General features: G+C 35.5%; 1 protein-coding gene and 1 long non-coding RNA gene across 4 annotated transcripts in view; one reads left to right on the top strand and one right to left on the bottom strand.

Annotated features, from left to right (window-relative positions):
- LOC105209508 (limbic system-associated membrane protein) overlaps positions 1–16,560 on the bottom strand; it is a 229,007-nt gene that overhangs the window by 42,351 nt on the left and 170,096 nt on the right. For both annotated transcript variants that reach the window (XM_054228208.1, XM_054228215.1), the window contains one exon: positions 8,396–8,533. In XM_054228208.1, the coding sequence (XP_054084183.1) occupies positions 8,396–8,533 (138 nt within the window). The remainder of the gene's footprint in view (positions 1–8,395; positions 8,534–16,560) is intronic.
- LOC114803656 (uncharacterized) overlaps positions 1–16,560 on the top strand; it is an 84,616-nt gene that overhangs the window by 66,092 nt on the left and 1,964 nt on the right. For both annotated transcript variants that reach the window (XR_008470649.1, XR_008470648.1), the window contains one exon: positions 13,074–13,146. This is a non-coding gene — a long non-coding RNA (uncharacterized LOC114803656). The remainder of the gene's footprint in view (positions 1–13,073; positions 13,147–16,560) is intronic.

Below are 16,560 nucleotides of genomic sequence, written 5' to 3'. Positions count from 1 at the left end.
CAGCCCTCACATACTATATATGATGATTTTCGTTATTCTATTCTATTGGACTTTATGCGGAATATATGGGTCAAATTGTTATTATTAAAAAAGTTATCTTAATAAAACTATAGCAATAAATTGCGAGAGTATAAAATGTTCGGTTGCGCCCGAACTCTTTACCTTTCCTTACTTGTTATCTATTTTTTTCTGGTTTTTTCAGTACGACTTTTTTAACAGACGGAGTTGTTGAAAAAAATAGTTACATATTTCTAGTTTTTCAGCTGTGAAATATGAGTTAGCTTATGATCTAGTAATTATCATGAGTTCTGCATATATAAGCCAAGGATTTTTTTGTTGAATATTACATATTTTTAAGAGTAACCATGCAGCAATACCAATAATGTCATATGTAGACCACTCACACATACACTCTACACTCTCCAACCTCTCACCACATCATTATCAATATATGTAAGTACAATTTACCGCCAACAGCTACAATGAAATAATTCTTGTAATAATGAAAATGCTTGTGAATCACCTGAACCCTTCCCCCCACTTTTCCAGTAGCCCAGCAATTGCTCATTTCATTAATTTTCATTTGTAGTACGAGTATATTTAACGGTCTTTCATAAAGCATCATGTTATCAATATAAATTTTATATTTGTACTTAACACAATTACCAATTAATTGCGAATGGCTTTTCAATAAAGCGCCGCCGACTAAGTGTCCTCGCATCGCGTGACACAGAAAGGATGATAATTTGTGGCAGCCTGCAGCAAGAAAAACGCTTACAGCGAACAACAACAACTACAACAAAGAGAGCAACAGAGAATGCAATAAAATTGAAATGGGTTGAAATTAAAAAATTAATCAGCAATATGATGACAATATGAGCACACGCACACACACACACACGCATACGAGGCAGAGACAGAGGCATATAAGCTGCATTAAAGTGGCTTCCCGCACATCATACATACATACACAAGTATATGAGTGTGTGTTCCGTTACAAAAGGCACTTAATACTTATTGAAAACTCTATAATGCGCACGTCAATTATGGAAATTAAGTTTCACAGATTTTCTTTCAACGCTCAATGTTGGCGGCAGTTTGATAGAAATGTCGCAGTAATAAAATAATAAAGATTTTTCCGGGAATCGATTGGTTTGTCCATGAACTGATGAGGCTAATTGGTATTACATATATAATAAATACAATTGAGTTGAGTTGAAAGGGATCTCTTTGGATCGAACCCTGAAATCGCATATGTTTTCTGTATTCTCTAGCCAACAGATTTTTCGCAAATTTTCCTTATTTTTGTTTCGTACTAATGGCTATCAAATCAATTTGAACGAAACCGTTATATTTCATTATACGATTTTCTCTTATTTGAAACTATTACTGATGATTTTGCGGAACGATTTTCGTTTTTGAGTTGTACTTTTTAGTTATTTATTGTGTGGGTACCTATATACAGGAGTATCTCTTGTGCGTCTGTCCTGCGTTAGCGAGACATTAATTGGTCTATCGCGAGGAACCATAAGTGGTCTATGCGTGGCCTGCAGGCCTACTCCGGACCAAACCTCTAACAGGAACGATTTTAAATTTAAACGTGTTTCATTCCAACTTGTTTAAAAATGTACTTCCAAGTCGAAATTGGAAAAATGATCTAGATGGCCTTGTCGTAGTTTCTGCTACATTTATACCATCTTCTAAGGTTAAGGGGTGAGAAATTGGATAATTTTTAAATTACTCTAGTTATAAATACAACAAAATATTCGCGTTCGTTCTAACAAAGCCATTACATGATATTAATGACGTTTTGAAAGCTTTCAAAAATAGATATTTGTTCTTCAAGGTATTACAGTAAGTTAGATATAAAGGTCTCTCTCAATCGCGTTGTGATTGTTAATGGTAAATGAAAAAGTATGTATGACGTCATGCCGCTGATGTGATTCGACTTGGTCGTCTTTGACTCAAGGTCCTATTTTTTGAGAATTAAATATTTTGGGAACTCAGTTAAATAGTTTTTCGAGAAGTACTTAAGTCATTAAAAACTATTTTTCATCCATTCTTCAAAAAGGCGTTGGATTTTACCCTATATTAGGTGTATTAAAGTATTACCTCTAGTCTAGCACCAAGTCCAAAGGGGTGTCACTATACATTTAAATCGCTTTTAACCTCGATTGATCGCAATCTAATTCCATAATAATAATATCACGCTACTATATAAGTTTTGAGTTTCGAAAATTACCTCTATATGAACAAGTAAGGAAGGGCTAAGTTCGGGTGTAACCGAACATTTTATACTCTCGCAATTTATTTAACTTTATTAATATTATATAATACACAATTTGACCCACATATTCGTCATGTATATTGTATAAAGTCCATTGAAAGTTGCAAACCCTAATATTAGGATAGAAGCACCGAGGTCGTCATGTTCGATATATGGGGCATTGAAAACCTATGGTCCGATTTAGAATGGGGCTGCCACACTATAAACGTAGTATTTGTGCAAAGTTCTGTATCGATATCTTCACTAGTGCTTTCTTTATATATTGTAAAGTAAGTAATTCAGATTGTCTTCAAAGTTCTGGTATATAGGAAGTAGGCGTGGTTGTGAAGCGATTTGGCCTATTTTCACAACAGATCATTGCGATTTAGGGAAACTATTACAAACCAAGTTTCGTTGAAAGTCGAGTAGTTCCTGAGATATGGTTTTTGACCCATTAGTTGGCGATGCCATGCCCATTTTCCATTTTGTAAAAAAATCTGAGTGCAACCATACGACATTTCTTATGGGAAATTTAGTGTTTCTGGCGTTTTTCGTTAGTGAGTTAACTTTTAACTTTTAGTAGTTTTCAACATAGCTTTTGTATGAGAGGTGGGCGTGGTTTTAATCCGATTTCCTCCATTTTTGGACTGTATAAGGTAGTACCTAAAAGAAACGACTCTAGAAAGTTTTCTTGATATAGCTTTAGTAGTGTATATGTATATGCCTCTTCATAGTGCGATCCTTCATCTCCTTCTTCAACTCTCGTAGCAACTTTGTTGCGAGAGTATAAATATAAATATTTATATCAAATAACCAAACAAATATTTTTGAAAGTGGCACATTTGCCTAGAATCAACTACCGCAATGCATTTTAAAACGCAGCAAAATTGCTCATTTTCTTTTTACAACATTTGCATTCACATTAGCAAACTGTCCTTTTAGTTGCTTTCTCCTTTTTTTATGGTGCCACATATATGAAAATATAAAGGGTGATTTTTTAAGAGCTTGATAACTTTTTTAAAAAAAAAAACGCATAAAATTTGCTTTATTTGAAACGTTAGATTGGTTCATGACATTTACTTTTTGAAGATAATTTCATTTAAATGTTGACCGCGGCTGCGTCTTAGGTGGTCCATTCGGAAAGTCCAATTTTGGGCAACTTTTTCGAGCATTTCGGCCGGAATAGCCCGAATTTCTTCGGAAATGTTGTCTTCCAAAGCTGGAATAGTTGCTGGCTTATTTCTGTAGACTTTAGACTTGACGTAGCCCCACCAAAAATAGTCTAAAGGCGTTAAATCGCATGATCTTGGTGGCCAACTTACGGGTCCATTTCTTGAGATGAATTGTTCTCCGAAGTTTTCCCTCAAAATGGCCATAGAATCGCGAGCTGTGTGGCATGTAGCGCCATCTTGTTGAAACCACATGTCAACCAAGTTCAGTTCTTCCATTTTTGGCAACAAAAAGTTTGTTAGCATCGAACGATAGCGATCGCCATTCACCGTAACGTTGCGTCCAACAGCATCTTTGAAAAAATACGGTCCAATGATTCCACCAGCGTACAAACCACACCAAACAGTGCATTTTTCGGGATGCATGGGCAGTTCTTGAACGGCTTCTGGTTGCTCTTCACCCCAAATGCGGCAATTTTGCTTATTTAAGTAGCCATTCAACCAGAAATGAGCCTCATCGCTGAACAAAATTTGTCGATTTGTCGATTTTTCGATTTGTCGAACCGAACACTGATTTTGGTAATAAAACTCAATGATTTGCAAGCGTTGCTCGTTAGTAAGTCTATTCATGATGAAATGTCAAAGCATACTGAGCATCTTTCTCTTTGACACCATGTCTGAAATCCCACGTGATCTGTCAAATACTAATGCATGAAAATCCTAACCTCAAAAAAATCACCCGTTATCTGTATATACGAATGCACCGTGTAAGTGAGTCGCCCATTAGACTGAACGTTCTGTATGCGTCCGCACCACTTTCATCACATTTGCACTCAAATTACACTGCAAACATAACGGTGCAACAGTAATGCCACTAGCGCAGACCGAAAGTGGACGTCACGACGAAGTGGAGAAGACAGTCTGTCACTGCCAAGCACATCAAGCACTAGCTAGCCTTTGTGGTCCTCTTCACATTCACACACATTCGCACATTCTACACTCGCCCATCATTTGATGTGATATGAGCTATGAACTAATGGAGTTACTTATTGCACGAATTATTTATATGAACGACTAGCAAGGAAGGTGTGAAAAAATACTCGTATATGTGCGTATATGTGTGGAGATGTATACTTATGTGTGAGTGCGCATGTGTGTTTATGTAGCAAGTTAATGTAGATAGAGTCTCGAGTAAATTGCTTGCACAATGTGTAATTTATACGCTCTATTATCTACTTAGTGAAGCTGTTGCATGCAACAAAATGCATTGCAGCGCGTTGACAAGTGTCCTCGCTGCACTTGCCTGCCTTACTCTCTCACATGTCCTTTTGTCTATTACACTCTAATGCCATTTATGTCTGTTATGACTGTCGTTGTCGTTGTCGACGTCGTCTACTCTTTAGCCTTTTTTGGTTACCTTATACTCTTATACTTGTCTCCACCCATTCGTGTAACTTGCAACATACTTTACTACCGACGAGTATGCAACAAAGCATTACATCTTGCCACTCCTTTAAGTAAATTTCTTTACTGTCCACATTTGTTGCAGTTCTTTCGTTTGCGCTTGAATGCACACACTTGAACATGCCACACACATAGACACAAACAATATAAGCATACAAATGCATATGTGTTTGTTGGTGTATTACGATTTTCATATCCTCTTATATTCTTGCTTCGTCTGACATGTTAGCACACATTTATTTGACATTTTCTAAAGCTGTCCATCACACGTCGCTACACACATACATACAAGTGGCTATGAATATATATGTTTATGTGTGTTCATATGCATAACGCATATATTAGATAAGTGCACCGTAATGGGCAATTAGTGGATGTTGCTGTCTCACCTAACACTGCAAAGCTCGCACATACTCATATACATACATATATATAAACTCTTTCTCATAAAGTCTTATAATGTAGCCTCAGCTGCTCGTACTTTCTAAGTGACAGGTGCGCCAGTCCTTGGCTAGCTAGCTGTCATATAGATGACGTTCTGCAAATATCTTTTACGCTGCCAATAGCTAATGGAACAGCGAGTGGCGAATGCCGAGTGAGTGACAGGCAGCTAATTGAGATATATAACACTTTTACGGTTGAGCATGGTGTATAAATTAGCATTTATTGACCCAGATGTCTAAATTATCTTAGTGAAATCGTGAGTATTCGACCATAGAATGATATATTTTTTAGAAAAAACTGAAATTTTCTAACAAATATATATATTTCGCGAATAACAGCCTTGTGTCGTGAATACTGCTGCTGGGTTGACAGTTCTGGGCGGAGTATTATACATTAGCTTCTCTTCTGGTTATGTAGATACCCAGTACAGAGAGCTTGGTAAAAAAAGATATGTTCATAAATTGTAAAACCTTTAAAGCATATTCCAGAATGGAATAATTGGTTCACTCTGAAAAATTTTCAGCACTCTCAAAGTAAAATAATTCCATAGACCAAAGTCCAAAACAGCAAAAAAGTACTAAATTAATAAATAGACTACATGTTGGTAAATTTACGAAGAACACAGCATACAAATGCTTCAATCGTCAACTGGAGTTATATCGTTAGTGATCTGAAGAAAACCAACCTTTATAAGTTTGTATAAATCTAAGTCCTTACTTTAAGATATGATTTGAGAAATCATACAAATTATATTCCGGAAAATAGGCAAGTTTTTTATATGTAGTGGGCCCAAACCCTACGCACAACATCAGAAGCGGGCTTCATCTTTTCACTTAGTTCGCCTCCCAACAATCCTCTGTTGGCTACCCAGAGGATACTTGGTCTAAGACCGAAAATCGTGAGCTGCTTCAGTCATATGCAAAAGAATCATTCCTGACCACTCCCAAGTGAATGGCAGTTAGGAATTTTCCTCATTTATGTGAATCACATGATCCCAACTCCCGAACGGCTGGTGGAAGCCGAGGAAGAGGAAGGACTCCATTGGAAAAACCAAGTAGAGCAGGATCTGGCTGCATTTGGTATCACCAATTGGCACCAAACAGCGAAAAGGAAAAACGAATGGCGCCAAAACGAACCAGTAAAGGAGAAGAATTGATGGGAATTGTTCAGATCTGATTTTTATACTCTGGCAACATGTTGCACAGATTATTATAGTTTTGTTCACATAACGGTTGTTTGAATCACCCAGAAGTAAAAGTGTTAGATATGGGGTTATAACTATATATATAAATGATCAGGATGGCGAGTGAAGTTGAAATCCGGATGCCTGTCCGTCTGTCCGTGTCCGTGCAAGCGATAACTTGAGTAAAATTGAGATATCTTAAATAACTTGAAACACATAACACATACACAACTTGGCACCCTGAGGAGGTTGGTATTGAAAATGAGCGAAATCGGACCATTGCTACGACCACAAAATGAAAAAACCGAAAACCTATACAGTGTCATAACTAAGCCATAAATAAAGTTATGAAAGAAAAATTTGGTACAAAGAATCGCATTAGGGAGGGGCACATTGGGATGTAATTTTTTTTTAGTGGGCGTGGCTCCGCTCCCAAATTGGTTTTTTGTATATATCTTGCAAACCAAAAAAAACTGTATAAACCAAACTTTCTGCAGTCGTTTCTTTTAGCCATTTCCTTATACAGACCAATATTGAAATAAATCGGATAATAACCACGCCCACCTCTCATAAGAATTATTAAAAGTGAGTTAACTCACTAACGAAAAACGTCAGAAACACCAAATTTTACTGAAGAAATTGCAGAAGGAAGCTGCACTCAGATTCAATTACAAAAAGGAAAATGGGAGTGGCGTCGCCCATTGATGGGTTAAAAATAATATCTCAGGAACTACCCGACTGGTTTCAATGAAATTCGGTATATAATACTTTCTTGACACCCTGACAACACGGATGAAAAATGGGCAAAATCGGTTCAAAAGCACGCCTACTTCCCATAACCTAATTTTGAATTCCATCTGATTCGTTCACTTTATAATATATACATTAGGAACCAATGAAGATAGCGGAATAAAACTTTACACAAATACTGTATTTGAGCTGTGACATCACTTGTGGAAAAATTGTCAAAATTGGACAAAAGTCATGGGCCCTGATATCGAACATGAAGAACTCAGTGCCTAAGAGTAATTTTTCACCGAAAATATAGGTAAATCTCTCAGATATTTTAATGTAATTCAGAGGACTTTTTTTCTTATAACAGTTTGTCTCTGTAGTTAAAATCGGGTCATAACTTCCCCTAGATCCCATATATTTAATTATAGGTAATATAAAATTAATTCGATTCGGCTATAACCGGCTAAACGGTTGCAACGCCAATCACATACATACATACAATATAAAATTAAGTGAGCGTGGAGACTTCGATATATATGTATGTATCTTGGTGGTGAAAAGGAGTGAAATCAGTTCAGGAATTACCTCAGCCCCAAATATATGGTTCGAATTGTTTTATCCTTATAAAATTACATCAATAAATTGCGAGAGTATAAATTGTAAATAACTTTGCCTTTCCTTACTTGTTCATTTTGGAGTCAGTCAATAATCTAAAACCTCCCCACATTTTTACCGAAAATGTGTTTTATTGCTTGTTTTAGCTCAGTTCTATATTTAGTTAAGTAACTTAAAACTAAATATGAACCGAGGGAGAGTGTTCCATTGTCACAATATTATCAATAAATCATAAAAATAATAACAACAACAAAAAAAACAACGGTAACTACAACGGAATTATGCAATTGAAAAGCATACCGATTTTGTTATTGGTTTCGCAATTTGCCACAAACATAAATTTATTGTTATGATTAAAAAATGCTGTTTTTGTAGTTGTAAATTGTTTACAGTTGTTTGCAGCGCAGTAATACACAGTTCAATCAACATTTCACCAAGGGATTAAATTTTCATGCGCCAACAACAACCCAAAAATAAGAGCAAAAATAAAACGGAAACAAAATGCAACAACAAACTTACCCAAATTCTCAACTTGACACGGCAGCACCAGAGTGTCGCCCACCACGGCGCGATATGTGTGGCCGCGCGAGAGAAAATGCGGTTGCACACCCGACATGGATGACGTCTGCGAAGTGCTCATGGGGCGTGTGTTGGTGCCTGAAATATTGAGAACATAGTGAAGTTTAGACATACAGTTATAGAAATATATACAATAGTAGATATAACAGTTATTTATCTGTGTTTGCAAACTCTGCTTTATACATTCATTTAGTGTTGAAATTTTTATTATTTTGCGGTTTTCGGTGGCAATGTGCAACAACAAATTGCGATTACCCAACCGAATGTGATGGCATAAAAAAGTACAGAGCAACGCTGAGAATAGCTAAAACAAAAGGTGTTAAGTGCTTGCATTGGATTTGTTGGTTTTTGTGCACGCGCACTAACATAAACTTTTTGGTGAAAAAGCCTTCGCCACACTTTTTTCTGTCTAATTTCCACTACAATTTTCGCTGAGACTCGCACACACTTTATTTGGTTGTTGCTAAAACTCGTTTTTATTACACAGAAAAAATTCAGCTGCTGCGAGCCAATTGTATTATTCCCGGCACGTGTGCGCCATAAAAATCATATTATTCACAGTTCGTGGAGCACACCTGCGATTTCTTAAAATTTTTATTCGTTTTTTTTTTTGCATTTTTTCCCATTTTTTTTTTAATTTTTTTTTTTCAATTTTTCGTTCTTTTTTTCGCTTTAGTTATTTTGCTTTTGCGAAAGCGCCGCTAGTGAAGCAGTTATTTGTGCGAAATTAGCCGATAACCTGCTGCTGTCACGGTCGCACAAATAACTCCGCTGCACAACACTGGCAGGCGCGCAAATAGCACGAGCAACGCGAGCAGCGGAAACAGACGCCAGCAATGAACTGGCAGCCTTTATAACGTTGCGTTGGCAACTTAGGCGCAAAACACACACACACTCACACTCATATGGCCAACACAAAATGTGGAAATACACGCCGAAATATCATATTTAGCCGAGAGCAGTGTGCACTAATGCAATGGGTTTGTTTGCCCCAACTTCAAGCGGAAACGGATGTGTGCAAAGTTTTGGAAAATAATGTTTGCGATTTTTCTCTTTTTTCATATGGCAGCCAATGCGCTCGCAGCGCAAATCAATTTGTGTAGTTCGCTTAAATTTAGTTTTTGGTTTAAATGGAATAGTGCTAAAAAATACTGTTTTAAAAGAACTTGAAGATTAGTTTTAAATAGAGTTGGAATTTGCTTTAATTTATTTCATTGGAGAAGAATTTTTAAAAATTGTTGACAATAAATGGAACATCTCAAATAACTATTAAGTTTCCAAGCCCACTTTCAGAAGGTAGAGAGTTACATAATTGAAGGTTATTCGCTTGATTTTGTTCTAATTAAAGCTTGGCTTTACATATGATGTTCCATAGAAGTGATTTTTGGTTTAACCGCTAAAAATGTTCTGTCCTCATCTAATGGAAGTTCGATCGATATCGCAATTTGAATTGAAAAATAACCATGAAAGTATTGCAGATTATTGGATAGATTTAAGAAAGCTTCCTCTACATCGTTTTATTCCTTCATACTTTCAGAAAACGTATGCTTAGGACAACAAAAACTTTGGAGCAATATATTTTATTTACTGTGGCGATATGTGTTTAATGGATTATTTAATATTCCTTCTATGTTTGATTAACTTTAGATAATTAGGCTTTATTTTAAGATATATATTCTATACTAGCTTTTTACCCGCGGCTTCGCCTGCAGTGGAGTCATTAAATAAGTATGAGAGATAAAGGGTAAGGGTATAATAATAGAAATGAGTCAATATGATAACTAAACTTGATTGTTTGGCTGAGATCAACAATTTTTAAAAATTACTACAGACAGAAGTTTCAACACTTTAATATATGCCAATTGAAATGCAACAACAAATGTTAAAATATATTTCACCGTCACACAAATAAATAATTGTGAATTCTAACAATTTAAAAAAATAAAATACAAAGTATTAATTTAAGATATTTTTGTAGACAATGTTATAAGTTTTCCTGTCGCGTGCAGATATGTGTAAATTCCTGGCATTAGATACACGTGAACAGGCTACATAAAGCTGACCATGAGAGAAGCATGGGTTTTCTAAATGCACTCCTGATACCTGTAATATTTGTCCTTGTGCCTTGTTTATAGTAACAGCAAAGCTAAGCTTGACGGGAATCTGAATCCTTTTAAATTGGAATGGAAAGTCAGTGGGAATAATTGGTATCCGAGGTATTATAACACTATTTCCTTTACCGACACCTGTTAAAATAGTAGCACCAAGTATGTTTTGTCCCAATTTTGTTATCCCAAGCTTTGTTCCATTACATAGCCTAGGAGCATCTAGATTTCTCATAAGCATTACTGGTACATTTAGTTTCAATTGAAGTTTATGTGACGGTACACCCGATAGTTCAAGTGAATTTAAAAACTCCACAGGATGTGAAGTACTTAGTTCCGTATCCATAATTGTATCCATTGACAAATATTCCTTCATTTCTCCCTGAACCTCGTTTAAAATGTCAGTGTTGATCCTATTAACGATTTCATTTCTTGGTGCTAATATTGCTCTTGCACACAACCACTGATCACTACACAAATTTTGTTTTAATTCCTTAAAAACATTAGCAATGAGATCCACTTCACTTTTTACTAAATTACAAAATTCTCTTGACAGTCCATCACCAATTTTCAACAACATTTCTGCCATTATGAAAATGCACCCCACTAAAGAAATTAAGTTCAAATCTCTTTTGTATACATTTTATCTTTAGTATAATTAACTGTACGGATATTGCCAGCTGGCAACATTCCGGTTTTTCGGCACTCTAAATGTCTTTGGCATAACAATTTGGACTACCTTCGATCTAGACGTCCAATAGATCTAATGATGATTGAATGAAATTAAATAAAATTTTGGCATTATTCTACTAAAGTTATAGTTTTTCTGTTTGTGATCATCTCTCGGTCAGAATTAAATTTTCATCGGCCTGGTACCATTTCACATCATCATGCTATTCGTAGAGTGCTAATCATTGGCCGGTTACATTGCCCGAGTTTTCAGCAACTTATAAGCAAGGTGAGCGAATTTAAGTGACTTTCATTTATTAAGGTGCATATAACGGTTGTTTGTAACACCTAAAACTAAAAGAGTTAGATATCGAGTTATATATACCAAAGTAATCAAGGTGTCGAGTAGATTTGAAATCCGGATGTCTGTCCGTCTGTGCAAGCTGTAACTTGAATAAAAATTGATATATCTTGATGAAACTTGGTACGAGTGTTTCTTGGCACCATGGGAAGGTTGCTTTCGAAGATGGGCAAAATCGGACCACTGCCACACCCGAAAACCGAAAACACATAAAGTGCCGCAACTAAGTCATAAATAAAGTTATAAAAGTAAAATTACAATTACAAAGAATCGCATTAGGGAGGGGAATATTTGGATGCAATTCTCGTAAACTAATACAGCTGTATCAACCAAACATTCTAGAGTCTTTTCATTTATATAATGCCTTATATAGTCCAAAAATGGAGGAAATCGGATTATAACCACGCCCTCCTCCCATACAAAGGTTATGTTCAAAACTACTAACAATGCTTTAATTCAGTTAGGAAAAATACTAGAAACCATAAATTTCATTATAAAGATACAAAATTTTAAATGGGTCTGGTTCCGCCCACTTATGGGTCAAAAACCATATCTCCGAAGCTACTCGACCAATTTCAAAGAAATTCGATTCGAAATATTTCACAACCACGCCTACTTCCCATATACAAAGCTTTCAAGTCGATCTGAATCGTTTACTTTACAATATGTAAAGTAAGAACTAGTGAAGATATCGGAACAGAACTTTGCAGAAATACTGCATTTATAGTGTGGCACCGCTCTTCTAAATATCATCGAAATCGAACCATAATTCTTTAAGACACCATATATCGAACATGAGGATCTCAGCGCTTCAAATAAATTTTGTTATTGAAAATATAGTAAGTCTCTCAAATATTTTGAAGAAGTTCAGAGGGAATATTTTTCTTCCAATAATATGTCTCCGTGCCAAAAATTTGTGAAATCGGGTCATAATTTCCCCTAGCTCCCTTATACCTAATGTTGGGGTTCAAAAACTTTCAAATGCTTTTGTCCGCCTGTGTACTTACTATATTGAATAACTTTGGATAAGGCAAAAATTTTGGACGAAATATGAATACGTTTATTAAATATACTTTTATATAAGACCTATTGTGGTACCACTTCATACCTAATATACATATAACTTAACCTTACAATTTCAAAAAGATTTTGAGGATTACACTAATAACTAGGACTGAGAAAACTTAAATGATTTGTAGTTAAATATATTTATATATTTATAATAAAGCTTCTAGTTTTACAGAATAATCTCTATTTCTCTCTAAAATTGATTAATTTTACTCAAGAATTCTGCCCTTAAATTTCAATATGAAATTCGTATAAGAATTGCCAACAATATTTACATAACTACATTGAAATCCATACGCTATTAACGATATTATTTTTCCCCAATTCAATCGACAACCAAAACATTGGCATTCATACGCCTCACTAATTTCCTTATGGCAACGATGAATGGATATGAATTTTATTGCACGAATAGTGGCCGAGCTGAGATCAATGGGAGCGCACAGAGGAAACGGAATTACATAAAACACAGAAGCCTGAATTTTATGGTTTGTAAATACTAATGCATGCTTAGCTATATATAATATATGTATGTATATGGGTGTATATATGTATGGGTGTATAAACAGTAACAATGTAGCTTAAATATACATACACATTTAAACAATAGCAGATTTGCAGAAGAGGAATAGAAGAAGTGAAGTGCAAGTTTCTTCAACTGATTGTTAGTTTGTGAATACAAACTCATTTATGGTCGCTTGGGGAATTCAAGCGATAAACCCAGAAGCTAGAAACTGCGTGGACTACGAAGAAAATCAATAGATAGGACAATGTAGGCGTCATTCACGCTTGCTATGCGCCAGATAAAATTATCGAGCAGTTGGCAGCAGTGAGCTTCATACAAATGTTAATGTGGTTGTATGAGCGTACGCCGTTTCTTAAACTCAAAAGCAACAGTCTACTTTCAAGCTATGCCTTCACAAACACTTTTAGCTATAATGAAATGTATGGGTGTGTGTGTGTGTGTGTATATATGTAATTCGTGTTCGTGTGCCTGTGCCAAGCATAGCAAATGAATGAGCGACATTTTTATGCTAATTGAAAGCAATTCGTATGGAAACAAATTGCCATCGATATGCCAGTTCGCATACTAATATTGTGACGCCGCTCAAAAGCACACACACACATACACACACCCACAACTAGAGGCTTTCATATACACTCACACAACCATAAACGGTTATATAAGCGCTTGTGCCAGCACAGCAAGTGACAAGTGCTCGATTGTAGAGTGGCTGTGGTCATGTGCATGCGTCTATTGGCTGCCTTGGTAACGGAAGTGGGCGGAAACGGAAACTCAGCGCTAAGCCATGAAGTGGTTATATGATAATAATCGTTTTTTTCTTCTCACGCTCCTATGCAAAAATGAAATGCCAACATTTGAAAGTGATAAGTGCGAGTGTATGTGTGTATATGCGTGTAATTGTTGTATGTGAATAGGTGTGGGTTTGCATTATAACGGTACATGGTCATAAAAGATAATCAAATCGCATACAAATTGCTGAGATTGGGTATTGAACTTGATTGTGACATAAAGGACACGCGACGGTCAATGAAGAGCAAATGCATAAACAAACACTTATTAGCGGCAAGGACACACAGAGACACACACCCACACATATGTATTTATGTAAATTCTTACTTTGTATATGTTTTCTTAGAAATTCTAATATTGAGGTATATACATAACAAGTTCTATGCAAAATAGTAGCCTGCAAAAGGCTGGCACGTGTTAGTGTTGTTATTATGCAAAACTTTTATATAAAGAGTTGACCGTAATCAAACGCAAGTTGCTAATAAATGCAAATAGAAATGATTCGACGTCTTAAGATTACAAATTTTTAATACGCCTGCCATTAATGGCAAAGACTTCACGACGCTTGAGCACATAAAATTAAATTATATGATTTAGCATTTTATAGCAAGATAGTATAGTGATTTTTTAATCGAGAACTGAGCAGAAGACTATAGAATGGAGAAGTGTGTGCATTTTGGTTATTCGACATCGGAATAATACGTTTTAGCCATGACCACCGAGCGAATTATTACCGTTTTCCATATGTTACCATATTCGTAGAGCTGTGTTTTTCTGGTCAAATATTTCTTGTACAGTTCCCACTAATTGACAGTTCTCTAAGCAGTTATGTCTCAGCAATGGAAACGGACACGTATTTTTTATTCAATCAGGGGTCATCATCATTTCAGTACACTTCTGTCAAATATTTTGAGCATTTTCTGCCGCTCAACAACAATAATTATATTTCAGGCAAGAAAACTTCAAACAATAGGAGAGTTTAGTTCAGAATATGGCTCCTTGAGAATATTATTTGACAAAAGTAATAATATGGCATTATTAAACAATGTTTTGAATTGAAGTCACGAAAATTAAATAAAAATAATAATTTATAATTTCCAAAGTTATAGCTGTTTGTGTTGACCCAGTTCCAAAACGAGAAAAAACGTTAACTTCGACTGTACCGAAGCTAATATACCCATATACATAGGTGCATTTCTTTTAGTAACTATGTGTTTAAGCAAATCAAAAGACGTAAGAAAAAGTAAGAAACAAACAGAAAAAAAAGAAAACATTTTACTAATTCTTTTTAGCCGCGTCGTTTGCTAAAAACATTAAGGTTATATAGTTAACCGATCTGAACAATTTCTTCGGAGATTATATTATTACCTTAAGCAGTAATCCATGTCAAATTTCGTGAAGATACGACGTCAAATGCGAAATTTTTTCATACAAGCAGGCAGCTATATACTATAGTGAACCGATCTAAACAATTTTTTCGGAGATTAAATTATTTCTATGAGCAATAACTCACACCAAATTTCGTGAAGATATGTAGTAAAATGCGGAAGTTTTCCATACAAGCCCTTGATTCCGATCGTTCAGTTTGTATGGCAGCTATATGATATAGTGGTATAGTGGATATCCGCAGTTCCGACATATGAACAGCTTCTTGAATAGAAAAGAACATCTGCAAAATTTCAAAACGATATCTTAAAAACTGAAGGACTAGTTCGTATATAAACAGACAGACGGACGGACGGACAGACAGATGGACATGGCTAAATCGGCTCAGTACAACATACTGATTATTTATATATATACTTTATAGGGCCGCCTAATATAATCTGTTCAGGGTATAAAAAGGTCCCTGCGGTGACAATCATAAGTCCTTGGAGATGCTTCTAAAATCAATCGGATAAGAAAAACTAGTTTTATAAATAGATAATAATGGACCTGATCGATGTTTTTTTGTTTTTTTTCATAAAAAATTGATTTTTTGAAAATCCTGACTTCCTCTAACCCCTTAATAGTTAATACAGTTACTTCTGTAGCAATTGTTTTGGCTAATTATATTTAAAAATGGAGAGGAACACCTCCTTAGCGCTAACAGGTTTTAAAATAATTTTACGTTCGTGGTTGTGGACCTTCTGCCACATCCATTTCGACATTATTAAATTCCTAGATGGAAGATTAAACACTATTAATTGCATAACAGTTAGAATTCAAACACTCTGCAATCCGTAAATTAACCAATTAAAATGAGTAAAAGATATTTAAAACAAATTTTTACTGGGTCTAAGGATGTCCATGCACCATGCCGTGTATATACTGTCTCTCACTGTATGAACTATACTCTAGTTATCTATGAAGGGTCAACTAAGTCGAACTTTTGTTCTATATATTAACTGCATACTTCTTTATTGTTTAACCCATTCGATCCCATGGTACTCACTTGGACACAGAAAAAATATTGATTTTTAATCACTTGGGTACATAAAAATATATTGTGATCGAATGGGTTTTCTGTACCATTTTTTTCTGTATTCAAGCGAGTACAATGGGATAGAATGGGTTAATTCACACTCTTCTGAAATTTTGAACTTCC

Source organism: Zeugodacus cucurbitae, chromosome 2 (assembly GCF_028554725.1).
Source record: "Zeugodacus cucurbitae isolate PBARC_wt_2022May chromosome 2, idZeuCucr1.2, whole genome shotgun sequence".
Lineage (NCBI taxonomy): Eukaryota > Metazoa > Arthropoda > Insecta > Diptera > Tephritidae > Zeugodacus > Zeugodacus cucurbitae.
The sequence above is the reverse complement of the archived record's forward strand: the minus strand, read 5'-3'. Positions and strand labels throughout refer to the sequence as shown.